The 15,252-nt window shown below is 30.2% G+C and overlaps 1 protein-coding gene across 2 annotated transcripts in view; it reads left to right on the forward strand.

Annotated features, from left to right (window-relative positions):
• LOC142326403 (kelch-like protein 17) overlaps positions 1-15,252 on the forward strand; it is a 284,480-nt gene that overhangs the window by 111,224 nt on the left and 158,004 nt on the right. For both annotated transcript variants that reach the window (XM_075368884.1, XM_075368893.1), the window contains exon 4: positions 5,100-5,221. In XM_075368884.1, coding sequence (XP_075224999.1) covers positions 5,100-5,221 — 122 coding nt within the window. The remainder of the gene's footprint in view (positions 1-5,099; positions 5,222-15,252) is intronic.

The raw sequence follows: 15,252 nt of genomic DNA on the forward strand, positions 1-15,252 counted from the left end.
AATGCCCACTTATCTGCTGTAAAAAATGCTATAATAAATTCAGAAGATTGACTAAGTATCTCTTTATTGGCCTATTCTTTTTAATTTTTAATAATGATTTCCCTGTCGATATAATCTTTTCACAAATACATTTTCTTGTTCCCTTAATGGTCAGAAGACCTGAATAACGTTAGCAAATGTTTAATCGTCTTGATTAAAATTTAATCTAATAGAATAGTATTTGGATTAATAACAATAAATTAGAAATTATATATATTAAATAACAATAAATTTTATATATATATATAATAATAATTATTATATTATATAGTTTTGCAAAAATGATGTACGCAATCCCTTTTACATGTGTCAATTTTATAATTTCTTCACGTAATTCCTAGTTATTTAGATTATATATATAGGCTGTATCACAAAGTTCTCCCGGGACTTAAAATAAACTTCGAATTTTTCTAACTTTTCTTTGTTTAATTCAACTTCTCTTACATTATTTTGTTCAAAATTAAATGCTCTGCAAGTTTTGTTTAAACATTTTACTTATGTTTATGTTCACTTAATACAATGTAACATAGTTAATGTACATCAAACATAAAAAAAAAAACTGTGTTTTCTATCCCAATTTATTGGTTTTCACCCCTTGTTTATCAAAAAATACTGAAAATGTGGTTTTGAGGCCGCATTTTCGATTTTAGGCCAAAAACTATAAGAAATTATTAATTCTGTTTCTTTATTAACGTCTTAAAAATTTCAGTACGACATCATTTCACCAGGGTAGCTGAATCCGAGCAAAATCTTACACTAGTCGTAACTCGCAAATGAAGCGTTTTAGAACATACGTTTATATAAACTTTTTTCCATTTTTACGATTAAATCAGGTTATGAATGGTAGAACTTCGTGATACATTCTTCAAACAAACACACAGACACAAAAGTAGTGATAAAGTACGAAAAAATAAACGTACATAATACAAACAAAAACGTACGTAAAACAAACAAACAATCATAAAACGAACAAGACACAAGCATAGAGGTATATATAAACATAAATGATCATCATACATAAATGTACTTAATAAAACATAAAATATCATGATAAAGATTGGTCTAGCCTCGTACAGGGTGCATACCTTGCTTCATCTAGCCTCGCATGGAGGGTTTCTTTCTTTTTTTTCCTGTTTAGCCTCCGGTAATTACCTTTCAGATAATACTTCAGCGGATGAATGAGGATGATAAGTATGAGTGTAAATGAAGTGTAGTCTTGAATACTCTCATCAGTTCGACCACTCCTGAGATGTGTGGTTAATAGAAACCCAACCGCCAAAGAACACCGGTATCCACGATCTAGTATTCAAATCCGTGTAAAAATAACTGACTTTACTAGGACTTGAACGCTGGAACTCTCGACTTCCAAATCAGCTGATATGGGAAGACGCGTTCACCACTAGACCAAGCCGGTGAATCGCATGGGAGGTTTAAACATGCCGCACCTCACCCTGCAGCGTCGAATGACCTTGAAATCCCACAGCTGTCACTTTATCACTACTCACACACACACAGACACACATTCTTCTAAAACTTTATCTTCGATTCTTTGTTTATTCAAATGTGTCAGAAAAATTTTACACTCGGTCTATTTGTACTTCCGTATTAGGTATGTTCGGGGAAATTCTATAAATAGTGAAAGTAACGAACAAAAAGAATTTGATCATGTTTATAGTTTTGATTGTCGTCGGTGGATGTTGTAAACCAGTTCTTATAAATTGTATTATTTTTTCTGTCACAAATCTCTTTATATTTAAAACATTACTTTTCATGAAACCAAACTCCCATTAACTCCTATTAATACAACCACAGCATTTCGAAAACAATAAAATTGTCATATTGAATTATCCGATTCATAATAAATAAACAGTTTTTAAGTTTAATCACTATTTATTATCTAGTAGACCGCTGTAGTAAGAATAGTTTTATTTGAATCGACTCTTACTCCATTGATCTCGAAATAATATGATGGTTTTTATTTAGATCTGTATAAGAAAATTTTGACTCTATAAATAAAGTTTTAATTTTTATGTGAAAAAACCTTCATGTTATACCATAATGATATATATAAAAAAATTAAAGAAATTTTTGAGGAATTTATAAAGATTAAATGTTATAAATTTTTAACCGATTATAGGTAAAATTTTAAACAAAATAAGTATTTTATGAATTAAATCATGCTGTATTTTTCAATTTGTTTTTATTTTTATTTTTTTTAATTTGGTAATTTGATATAAATTTTGTAATTTATTGTTGTATTTCTAGAATTATGATATTTTTTTATAATTATCTGGCTTTCATGTGACGAATAAATCATAAATATAATGGTCATTTCTTTCAAGAAACTGCTCTCAATTTATTAATTTTTACATACTTAACAAGTAGAAAGGTGAAGAAAAATTAGATTATGAGGAAACAAACTGCCAGTTTAGGAGAATGAAGGGAAAAATCTATGAAGTTTGATCCAGTGAAAAAAAAATAAACGAAACGAAGTAATTGAAATTTAGAATAAAAGTTGTCAAATATACACTACTTCTCTAAAATAAATTATATATGTATTATATTTGAAATATATTAGTAAACTTAATTTTTTTAAATTGAATACAATTACGCACACAAATTTAACCATTAATAATTAAATTAGTTGATTAAATGACTACTTAATATCGAACTGTTGAGGCGATGTGTTTAGGATTTAAACGTACAATTACGCACAATTCAACATTTCGAAAGTAAACAAGACCGTAATTTGCGTCGGTTAAAAAAATTACTGCAAATTGTATGTCGGTTAACAACATACAAGTTTAACAAATTGTTAAACTTTCATTATTTGATAATTACTAATTGCTGTACAATCTTTTCACTAATATCTTTAATAACATTACACCTTTGTGATAGAACAAAATAATGCTCCAAATAGAACTCTATTTTCTTCAAGAACAAAATAGATCTTGATTTTTTTTTAAAAATACCGATTCAACATTTGCAGATTAAAAATCCGTCTCGGCCCGATTGAGCGGCTGTTTGGTCCCATTTAATAACAATAAATAGATAAATAAGGGATCTGCATGATCTCCTACGCTGAGTTCGTGCCAACCTCCTTGAGGTGAAAACACTTGATTTTTCTCAAGAGGTTTCTGACTCGTTTCCCGGTCTGGCTTAGCATTTTTGATGCTACAAAATTCATTTAAATGTTCGTCGCTTACTAAGGATCTATCTTGTACTTTTGTTTTACCGCTTACCACTTCAACTAACACGTCTTAGGAACTGAATTTGAACAATACGATATAATCTCTTATAATTGTTATCTTTCATATAATAATGTATAAGCAAAATATTTAGATGATTTAAATCGGTAAACAATGATCTTCTTATTGACGAAAAATAAGCTTACAATATTTTAGTTACATTTTAAGGTTGTTTTTCCAAGTAATAATAACAGTAACAATAAGTGCAACTGATTGAACCATAACGTCACTAAACATACTTTAATTATTGCCTTATATTACAATTAAACAAATTTTGAATTAAAAATCTCATACTTTTTCATTTACTTCAGGCTGGAGATCACAGGTTTCAGTAATAAAGTATTAAATATCTTGAGAATGGCTGTACCGATGGAAGTGAAGGTTTGAATATTACAATATTTTACGTATTTGGTAAGGTTTATGAAACAGTGAATTTTCCATTGTCAATTCAAATGAAAAAAAGGTTCTTAACAACGCTAAATAACAGTAGTATTAGGTTTTTTATGCACTCAAAACATAAAAATCGAAGAAGAGATTAATAAAAATGTGTTGCGGAATCCTTTTTTTAATGTCTATGTTGCAACTGCTTTACTCGGTAGAAATAAAAATACTTCACACTTATCAGTTTGTTCTGATGCAGGTTAAGTGGTAAGTTATGAATTACCTCTTACTAACAGTTTATTTAAAGATAATTCTCACTCATTGTCAAATAAAACCTACAAAAATTAAAACCAGAAAAATTTGTAAAGTAATACAGAGATTTGTAAATAGTTGTAATATAGATTGGGATTAATATAGATTCGTAAACTATTCAATTTTATGATATTCATTTATTTTTTATGTAAATTATTATTTCTGACATTCTGCACGAGTATGTCAACAAAGAATATGAAATGGTATTTTTTACCTTTAATTTTTTGTAAAAAAGTTAAAGGCAAAAAATACAATTCTTGCTCCGAGAATCGAATTCTAGATGAAATTCTATTAAATTATATATCGGATAGTGAGTTTTTAAGAATTCTGGATAATTCATTTCAACAAATGAAGGAGATTATGACACCAAAACCCGTGCGGTCTGCTATTTTCGGAATAAGATTTAGTCCGGTTTACCCACCCACCTTTTCTGTTAGTCAAAATCTAATACTCACTTAGCATGCTCGTCAAGGAATGTATGAATCGATCCTCCAGCATGTAAGGGCAGGAGGCCAAAATAACAGATTGTTATTTAAAGCAGACCTGGTTCGGTGCTTAACTATACTCGAATCGACTTGGCAAGGTAGAACTGTCCTCGAATGAACGACCGACCACATGAATTGACGTAGCCGCTCCACCTGTAGAGCCAACATTGTATGCGGGTGACCATACGGCAATTTTTCTACATCTCCTAAGCGATGTGGGCCACCAGTACTCGCACGAGTCCAAACATTAATCGGTGGCTGGTTGAACTTTTTGACGTTACCTAGGTCACCGGGAGCTAACAGCAGCCATTACCAGAAACTTGGATCAGATTTTGAACACGTGTTCAAAATCACACCTGAATCTTACACGTGTTTCGGAAACAGGAAATTATATTTTAATAATTGTGGCTCTAATTGTTAGTTATAGTATAAGCTTCTATTTCCCATTATTAGTAATAAATAAGCATTAAATCTCCTCCGTAAATTTTTCATTTCATTCTAATAATTTTTGTGTGATGAATTAATTTCTAATATATGATATTTATCCGGTTCCTGCTCTTTTACTATAACTTTGGCATCAATTTATTGTTGATATTTTACTGTTTCAGTAACGTAATGACGACTACTGTTTCAGATGATATGGCTGAGCGATTACAACGCGAAGTTGTACTTCATGACATCGACTCCACTGCCCTTCAATTACTAGTAGAATATTCCTACACAGGGGAAATTCATATAACAGAGGATAATGTTCAGGTATAATTAATTTTTAATATCAATATATATATATATATAAATATAGAGAGAGAGTAATGTTTGTCAAAGCTTTATGAATATTGAGTAATATTTTTTTTTAGATTTATTCAATATTTCCAAATCGGCATTTGTCTAAGGTCACTTATCTAAATAAAACGAAGAGTTGTTATTGTTGTTAACTCACCCATTAAAATATATTTAATGGATTACATCAGAAAATAATTTTTTTAGAATCTTATGTATAGTCGCGTCAACAGTTAGTCATTAGCGACTCATCAATGTCTGTGTGAATATACCGGTAAACGTCTCGTCTTGGACAATTTCAGGCTGACCATTCCCAAGACTCATTCCCAAGGGTTAATTGAAACCCAACTACCAAATAACACTAATATCCACGGTCTAATATTCAAATCCGAATAAAAGCAACTCCTTTATTAGGATTTGAACCTTAGAATTCTCTACTTCAAAATAAGCTGATTTACGACGACGAGTTTTACTCAATTGTAATTTTGGTTTATAATTTTGTAAAATCAGTATTCTTTCAAATTTATACAGCCTAATTTTTTTCTTTTTATTTGTTTACTACCATTTTTAACTCCTTTTTAAGTATTCCCATTGATACAGTAAAGCTTTGTTAGTTTCAATATTTATTGATTTATAAACTGATTTCCAAATTTATTTTACATGTCTTTTGGTGATATCAATTGCTTTTATTAATTATTTCTAATAAATTTCTAATTATTTGTATTATTTTTAAGTTTTATTATTCTGTGTATCTTTATTTTCAAGGAACTCTTACATATTTGTGAGTTTTAAATCCTCTTCTCAAATATTTTTATTCTATATTCCACTAATCAAGTTCCAAAAGTTTTGGATTTACGTCCAGAAAGAATGTGCAAGATCGTACACAATTTCTTTTAGTCTCGCAGTAGAGCCAAATCGTTCGGTAACTATATTGGTGCAACCACTTTTTAGGCGCAACGAACATGAACACGTACATAGATACGACTCTTTAAACACATTTCCTTCCCTCCACAGTCACATAAGAAAAATAAGTGGCTGTTTCTACCTTAACTCTCCAAGCAAATTTGAAACGTTAATAACTTTCACAGCCAATGCTTTACTAATTAATTACTCTAGTAATTAAGTCTATTTCTTATCTGAAGGTGAGGGCCCAAATTTCAGCGTATTTTTAATTGTAGTCATTATTTATCATCATTTCTTTGACTGCATTAAGTACTAACAAGAATATTATCCTCTGCATTTATATATAAACTCGTAATCAGATATTGAGACCAGTATGTAATTTGGAATATCTTATTGACACTTCCCCACAAAGTGTTTTATTTAACAAATAGAATATCGTTTTGTTAAATAGTTTTCACAAACGACACCATTACTTTGCCAGAGGGAAAACCCATTAACTTACTGAAAACTTCAGTTTTGATTTCCTGTTTGCAGTTGCGGTTTATCAAGTAAACGTGTTAATTTCTTGTTTTAAATTATGTTTTTCCGGCTGGAATACATTTAAAGCATTTGAGTTCAAAATATGTTAGTTTCTTGATAGATAGTGTTGTTACCACAGTGTCTCACTTTTAGGATTAAATGTTACTAAGTTTTCGATTGGCTATGTTTATTAAAATTAGGCTCGGTAAAGAGACAACAGGAAATCTCTACCTCGTATCTCACTTTCGCCAATACCGCTTATTACCCGACACTTGGTGTGTTTTTAGCACGTCGTTTACGGATGTCTCTTGCGTTATTAAACTGGAATCAAATGGAGCAGTAAAGTACACGTTTTATTGAAACAAAATTACATCTAATGTGTGCTATTGTACCTAAACTTTATTTAAAATTATTTTAAGTTTAAAAGGTTTTTTATTTGCTGTAATAGCGTGCTTAATATATATTTCTGTAAAATATATGCAGGTTGTAGTGATGAATAGTTGAATGAATAGTGCTGCAGTCAGCTACGGATAGAAAATTTTAATAATTGATTTTTGAGGTTAATCGAGTGAAAGTTTGGATACAACTCGAGTGAGTAATAAACTTAACTTTAAAGAATATTAAGTCTTTTCTCCTTAAATTTATTTTTTGTATAAACCTCAAATATGCAAGATTACAAAATTCAGTATTTATTATTTATTCAGGTTTTACAACTACAATAATATTAATGGCTTTTAAATACTTTGTTAATCGTTTCGATTTTTTCTGTTGCATTTCCGACTTTGTTCTTAGTATATGATGTTTCAAGCAAGTTTTCCGACTATTCAATTCCTGTTGATTACGCCTTTCTTTAAAATCTTTATTCTTCAATTCCTATTTATTACGCATTTTTTAAAAATCTTTATTCCTATTGCACTATACCGGCTAAAAATACCTGTTTTATTGTGTTTCATCAGTACTGTTTGTCACTAAATGTTTTTATTATTTTTTTAATATTTTTTATTTTATTATTGTATATATTTCTTTTATGGAAAATTTTGTTTTATGTACATTACACTAGAATTAGAATATCTGAAGCTGTAAGAACTATAAAATAATTTAGATGGAGAACTTCAGTTATTTTTTCCCGAAAATTATAAATACGGTATAGCATTTTTGAAATTACTTCCATTTTTTCAATACGGTGACTAATTTAATTTTTTTAATAGAACCTCCTAATTTTTTTGCCGGTGTTGAAGACATTTTAAGACTTCTTTATTCTTCTTCACTATTCCCTATATTTAATTTTTCAGAAGCAACATCTGAAATCAGTCGGATCTGTGTACGTGTTTCTGCATACATAGGATAATTTGATCTCAGTCTACAGTGTTGCAAATTTACTCTTTTTTGTTGTTTTTTGAAGGGGTTTATTTATAATATTTCATTTTTTGTGTATTTTTTTTAATAAGTTTTATAAACTGTTATTTTTTTTAGATTTACAGTTTTATACCGCTTAAAATGTTCAAACTATATATATATATCTGTATACATATATGTATATATATATATATATATATATATATATATATATATATATATATATATACACACATTTTTTTTGTCTTCAGTCATTTGACTGATTTGATGCTTGTTTAATTTCGGTATACCCCCAACATTCTACATCCCTAACAATTTGTTTTACATATTCCAAACGTTGCCTGCCTGCAAAATTTTTTCCTTCTACCTGTCCCTCCAATATTAAAGCGACTATTCCAGGATGCCTTAATATGTGGTCTATAAGTCTCTCTCTTCTTTTAATTATATTTTTCCAAATGCTTCTTTCTTCATCGATTTGCCGCAGCACTTCTTTATTTGTCACTTTATCCACCCATTTGATGTTTAACATTCTCCTATAGCACCACATTTCCAAAGCTTCTATTTTCTTCTCAGGTACTCCGATCGTCCCAGTTTAACTTCCATATAAAGCGACGCTCCAAACATATACTTTCAAAAATATTTTCCTGACATTTAAATTAATTTTTGATGTAAACAAATTATATTTATGACTGAAGGCCCGTTTCGTCTGTGCTATTCGGCATTTTATATCGCTCCTACTTCGCCCATCTTTAGTAATTCTACTTTCCAAATAACAAAATTCTTCTACCTCCATAATCTTTTCTTCTCCTATTTCCACATTCAGTGGTCTACTCCATCTACAGTCATACGTCTACATCTACATCTAGTAGTCATCTACTCCAGTTAATGCTCTCTTAATTCAGATTTCAGATTTGTTTCTCCCCTTTCAGCCTCTTCAACTTCCTCTTCTTCTTCTTCTTCTTCTTCTTCTATAACATCATTTTCTAATTCATTTCCTCTGTATAACTCTTCAATATATTCCACCTACCTATCGATTTTGCCTTTCGTATTATAAATCTGTGTACCATCTTTGTTTAACACACTATTAGATTTTAATTTATGTATCCCAAAATTTTCTTTAACTTTCCTGTATGCTACGTCTATTTTACCAATGTTCATTTCTCTTTCAACTTCTGAATAGTTTTCTTTAATCCACTCTTCTTTCGCATAGTTTGCACTTTCTGTTTATAATATTTCTTAATTGTCGATAGTTCCTTTAACTTTCTTCATCACTAACATTCTTGTATTTTGTACGTCCATCCATCAGCTGTAATATATCATCTAAAATCCAAGGTTTTCTACCAGTTCTCTTTGTTCCGCCTAGGTTCGCTTCTGCTGATTTAAGAATTTCCTTTTTAACATTTTCCCATTCTTCTTCTACATTTTCTACCTTATCTTCTTTACTCACTCCTCTTGCGATGTCCTCTTCAAAAATCTTCTTTACCTCCTTTTCTTCAAGCTTCTCTAAATTCCACCGATTCATCTGTCACCTTTTCTTCAGGTTTTAAACCACAATCTACATTTCATTATCACTAAATTTTATCAATGTCTGCTCCAGGGTAAGTTTTACAGTCAACGAGTTGATTTCTAAATCTTTGCTTAACCATGATATAATCTATCTGATACCTTGCAGTATCACCTGACTTTTTCCATGTGTATATTCTTCTATTATGATTTTTAAACTGAGTGTTGGCAATTACTAAATTATACTTCGTGCAAAACTCTATAAGTCGGTCCCCTCTTTCATTCCTTTCCCCCAGCCCGTATTCACCCACTATATTTCCTTCCTTGCCTTTTCCAATGCTTGCATTCCAATCTCTAACTATTATTAAATTTTCATCCCAATTTATGCTTCGTCAATTTCTTCCTCATCATCATCAATCATCATCATCATCATCATCATCATCATCATCACTCTACCTCATCATCATCAAGGGCGCTTGTTGGCATGTAGATGTTAACAATCGTTGTCGGTTTAGGTTTTGATTTGATCCTTATTACAGTGATTCTATTGCTATGCATTTTGAAATATTCTATTCTCTTCCTTATCTTCTTGTTCATTACGAAACCTGCTCCTGCCTCCCCATTATTTAAAGCTGAGTTAATTATTCTAAAATCATCCAAAAGTCTTTTTCTCTTCTCACCGAACCTCGCTAATTTCTACTACATCTACACTTATCCTTTCCATTTCCCTCTTTAAATTTTCTAACCTACCAACCTTTTTTAGACATCTAACATTCCACACCCCGACTCGTAGAATGTTATTTTTTTATTTTCTGGTGAGCCCTTCCTTAGTAGTCCCCACCCGGTGATCCAAACGGGGAACTAGTTTACTTCCGGAATATTTTACCATCATTGCTATATGAAAATGCAGAGAGCTACATTTTCTTGGAAAAAAAACAGCTGTAGTTTTCCATTGCTTTCAGCTGCGAGGGCTGAGTGATGTTAATAAGGCCGTTTAAGTCGTCCTGAGCTACGCCCTTAACAGCTACTGAAAGAGCTGCTGCCCTCTTTCTGGAATCATTCCTTAGTCTGGCTCTCAACAGATACCTCTCCGATATGGTTGCACCTTCGGTCCAGCTACTCTGTATCACTGAGCACTCAAGCCCCCTCACCAACGGCAAGGTCTCATGATTTATATGGGGAGATGTGTATATATATAAATATTATAGTTTACTCGTTAGAGTAGCACAAAAGAAATTAGAAAATTTTGATTTATTACTAATTCTGATAAAATAAGTTATTTTTTTATAAAAATGAAAAACAATTACTGAAAATAATTTTTTGGAACATAATTATATCTTCAGAAAATGAAATCATACAGTTCAAGAAAAGTAGACAAATCTTTTTTTTTCGATTTTTTTGTTTTTTATTTAAATAGTAATAAAGTGGTGCTGTTCCTACGCTTGAATTTACTTAATGAAGTAGAAAATCCAATCAAATATTAAACTTAGAATTTTCCATCGTATACAGAAATTATACATCCTGCATCTTCGTTTTAAATAATCACCAACATCGACCATATTATGAATATCGACGTGACGGGGAATCCTCAGCATACCTCGATTTAATAACAGACTTTCGGCGTCATTACGAAACAGTAATATAGAGTAAATTTGCAAACGCTGCAAAGTTGAAACGTTGTTGAAAATATGTGCGTACGTATTGGAGATCCGAACCTGTTCTGGAAGCTGACTGGAAATCAGGTATTGCTGAACCCTGAACTTCAGCATTTAGGGAAAAATACCGAAGTATAAAAAACTAAAAATTTCTTTCGAAAATTTCTTTCGGTTTTCTTTCGAAAACCGGATGAAAAGATTAGGGATTTTTATAAAAAAAAAAAATTGACCGTCAGTTGGAAAAATGAGAGTGATTTTAATCATGCTAATATCGTATTTTTAATGTTCAGCCTCTTTTGTAGTTTTTTGTTGCTGTTTCAGTTTCAGATACCCCAACGCATATTTAATTTAACTAACTCTGTACTTTTCAATAGTGTCTACTAATAATGATTATTTAATAAACAAATGGCCATCTAGGTTTAGTTATTACGTCATATTTTTTTCTAAACGGTTTTTGAAGCGTTTTATTTTAATTTCTTTCCGTAATAGTATCGCATAGTTCCTTATTTTTATAATGTTTTTTTTTAATTTTTTGTTTAAAATAATATTTTTAATATCTAAGTAACTTAAAGGATATATAAAATTAAAGATACGTTATTGATAAATATGTTTTTTTATTATCTTTTTCATTATTGCTTTAATATTTTTAAGCATTATTGCATTAATGTTTTTCACCGCAGAGAAGATTTTATTGTAATTGCTTGATAAATGCTTGCGTAATTTTTACATGAGTGCCCAAAAAGGAGTATAATGTATTTTTGGGGTGTATCTATGTTCGTAGCAGTTCAATGACAACTGATTTAGATATATGACCCCACGTTGGAATCCTTACGTTACCGGGAGTTTCAAAGGCTATATCTCTTTCTCTTCTCTCTCTCTGTCTCTCTCTCTCTCTCTCTCTCTATATATATATATATATATATATATATATATATATATATATATATATAATAGTGGAGATTTTCTGGTTGAAGCACAAAATTTAATAAATTGGATTATTGGAACTGTGAACTGTGAGCCTCTATCACTGTGTAAGCTGGATTTGAACTGAATGATTGGAATAAATAATATTACAAAAATAATAGATTAAATTCACGTTAAAAAAAAAATTAAATAGATTTAAAAAATTTTCATTTTAATAATAATGGGCTTCTCGTGGAGCTTCGTATGAGGTTAGAGTGATGAGGTGTGGCGAGTACTTTGAGGCTAGACCAATCATCATCATCAACTGGCAACAATCGGGGTTCCGCTGGAGTGCTGTTTTGGAAGACGCAATAGGGTGCTCTTATAATGTCTCTGCAAACAATTGTCCGATTTTCAAAATTCAAACGGGGTATTTGTTAGTAGGTTAAAGGCTAACTTTTGCACGCATCAGGTACACTCTCGATCTAACAAATCACGGTTATTCGGAACTGTTGTTATATTTTCGCAACCAATCTTCCGATTTTCAAAATTCAAACCGGTGTTTGCTAGTATAATATATATGTTTAAAAAAAATGATGTAATTTTTTGACGGGCAGTATGTTCGATCATGTCAGCATGGTCTTTTTTCTTGTTTTTTTTTGTTGGTGCTGTGTATTTAGGGTGGATGTATGTTTGTTTCAAGGTAGCAGCTCAACGGCTGAACCGATTTAGGTGTGTGACCTCGTATTGGAATCCTTACGTTATCGGGAGTATCATAAGCTCTCTCTCTCTCTCTCTCTCCCTCCCTCCTTCTTTATATATATATATTCACACATATATGTTTAAATAGATTTAAAAACTTTGAAAAAAATTATACTACTTACAAATACTACATACAAAATTGTCACTCACACGCTCTTTAATTATCCTATATAAAAGAGCAATGTTTGTTAGCAGTATTATTTTTTTTGGCAGTCATGTTTTTTAATATTTATCCCATGTTTACCAGTGTAGTGCAATACAGTTAAAATACACTTCAACTATACCTACTTTAACGATACCACGATTTTACTTCTCGGCTAGACTAAAGTTGTTTCCGTTTGTTCCAAATTTTTTTCCGTAAAATATTCCACGTGAAACGTTCTATGTTCTATTATTACGTTGCGCCTTACAATTCTTTATTTATCCTTTTTTTTCGTAATAAAATCAATTCTTTTATAATTTCAACAGAATTATTGCACTCGATCAATATTATTTATAGTAAATAAATAAATTTCAACTTTATTTCGAAGTTAATTGATATGATTCATTAAATAAATATTTTTAAGAAGTCTTTGATTCTCATTGTTTAAAATATATTTAATCTCTGATATATAAACCGAACATGTAGCCTGCTAATAAATTTCAATAAACAATTTGACAAACGACTCCTTTAAAGTTAAATTTTGTGCCATTCCGTACAACGCATTATTTTACAGTACAACATAACATAATGCAGTGTATTATGATACGCATATTAAATTCAATATTTTTATAAATATTCGATTTACCTTGATTTATTTTTCAGTAGCTTATTTCTGTAAAATTAACATGTGTGTAAATAAATATTATTTTCACACACGTATTATTCTACAGCAACATTAAAAAAAACTTGCTATCGTCTTATTCTTATAAAATTATATATCTTTCTTTTTTCAACGTCATATTATATAACAGCATTTTATTAAGCAAAGCATTACGACCGAATTTATTTTAATCACGAAATCTATTCTTTTATTTTAATGACGATTAATCTTGCACTTTTTTCAAACATCTTATGTCTGAAAAAAATAAAAATACTGAAAAAATCAGTTAATTTTATTCACTTTTAGGATGAATGGTATTAATATATCCGGTAAGTAAGAAAGTTCATAGCTCATTCTGATGCGTAAATATGGACTTCATGATCAGTACTTAGCAATGAAATTTTATGCTGGATTTGGTTTTTACTATTATTATTATTATTGTTATTCTCATTATCGTCATCATTTCAGTTTCCGGGTAATGTCGTTATCCTGTTCCATCTTTGCAGTATTTCCTCGCTCTTCGTCTCTTTTCTTCACATGGGGGAATATTAAGGGTCTCTTTAGGGATTCTTGTATCTTCCATTTGTCCTTCACGTTTTTCTTTATTGTTTCTTTCAGGAAAGATATAATTAGATATATTACAACTGTTCATCGGGTAGTCTCATCTGCTCATGTCATCCCTATCCGGTATCTTAAAAAATCCATTTCTAAAGCCAGAAATGCATTTAAATATCTGCTTCTTTAGAATTCAAGACATGATATCGGTATCTATAGGTAACTGGCATTCGATAACATTAATTTCTTTTTTAACATCAACAAAATAAACTAAGAGATGTTTTCTTTTATTTTTATTTTGTTGGGCTTTTTGATGAATATTGTTTTTTTAAATTAATTTTATTAAATTTTTTTTTCCAACGATTTTTTAAATAATAACGTTTCGCCTTGAAAAAAGTATTTTTTTTCTTTTCATCATCAATCTCACGTTATAGGCGAAAGAAAAATTTTTCTCAAGAAATCTCTGATCATCTTCTCCTTGGTCTATAGGAATCTCTTCTGCTCCAAGCTGGATAATATAAAACCAAATTATGCAATCTTTCATCTGATATATTTTGAAGATAACCGATCCGATCGGATTTAAAAGTCAATTTTCTCAACGAGTCAAAAAATCAGAAGCTCGTATCAAATATAAACAATATCTAGTTATTTAGAATCATAAAAAACAAAAAATTTCATTTTTAATTACCGTTAATTAACAGCGAATGATCTGGATGATTCTTGAAATTATTTAAGAACAGATAGTTAAATATTTCATTTCAATCAAAATTACTCTACACATCGCCTAAAAAATACAAACAATAAGACTGAGATGAAATTTCTTAAATACAGTAATGGTATTTTAGCCCGACAGGAATTGCGTAATTTTAGAGATTTCTTATTACTTTTATTGTGCTATTATTACTTTTTTTTTCATTTCTCATCACACTTTCTAGTAAGTATAACTTGCTTGTTTAACTATTTTATCCTGTTATGTATGCCTTTCAATAATGAATCAGATGATTTGATACGTATGATTGCTGCGATGCAATAGAAGTAAATGATTTTT

This window comes from Lycorma delicatula, chromosome 1, assembly GCF_047948215.1.
Source record: "Lycorma delicatula isolate Av1 chromosome 1, ASM4794821v1, whole genome shotgun sequence".
NCBI lineage: Eukaryota > Metazoa > Arthropoda > Insecta > Hemiptera > Fulgoridae > Lycorma > Lycorma delicatula.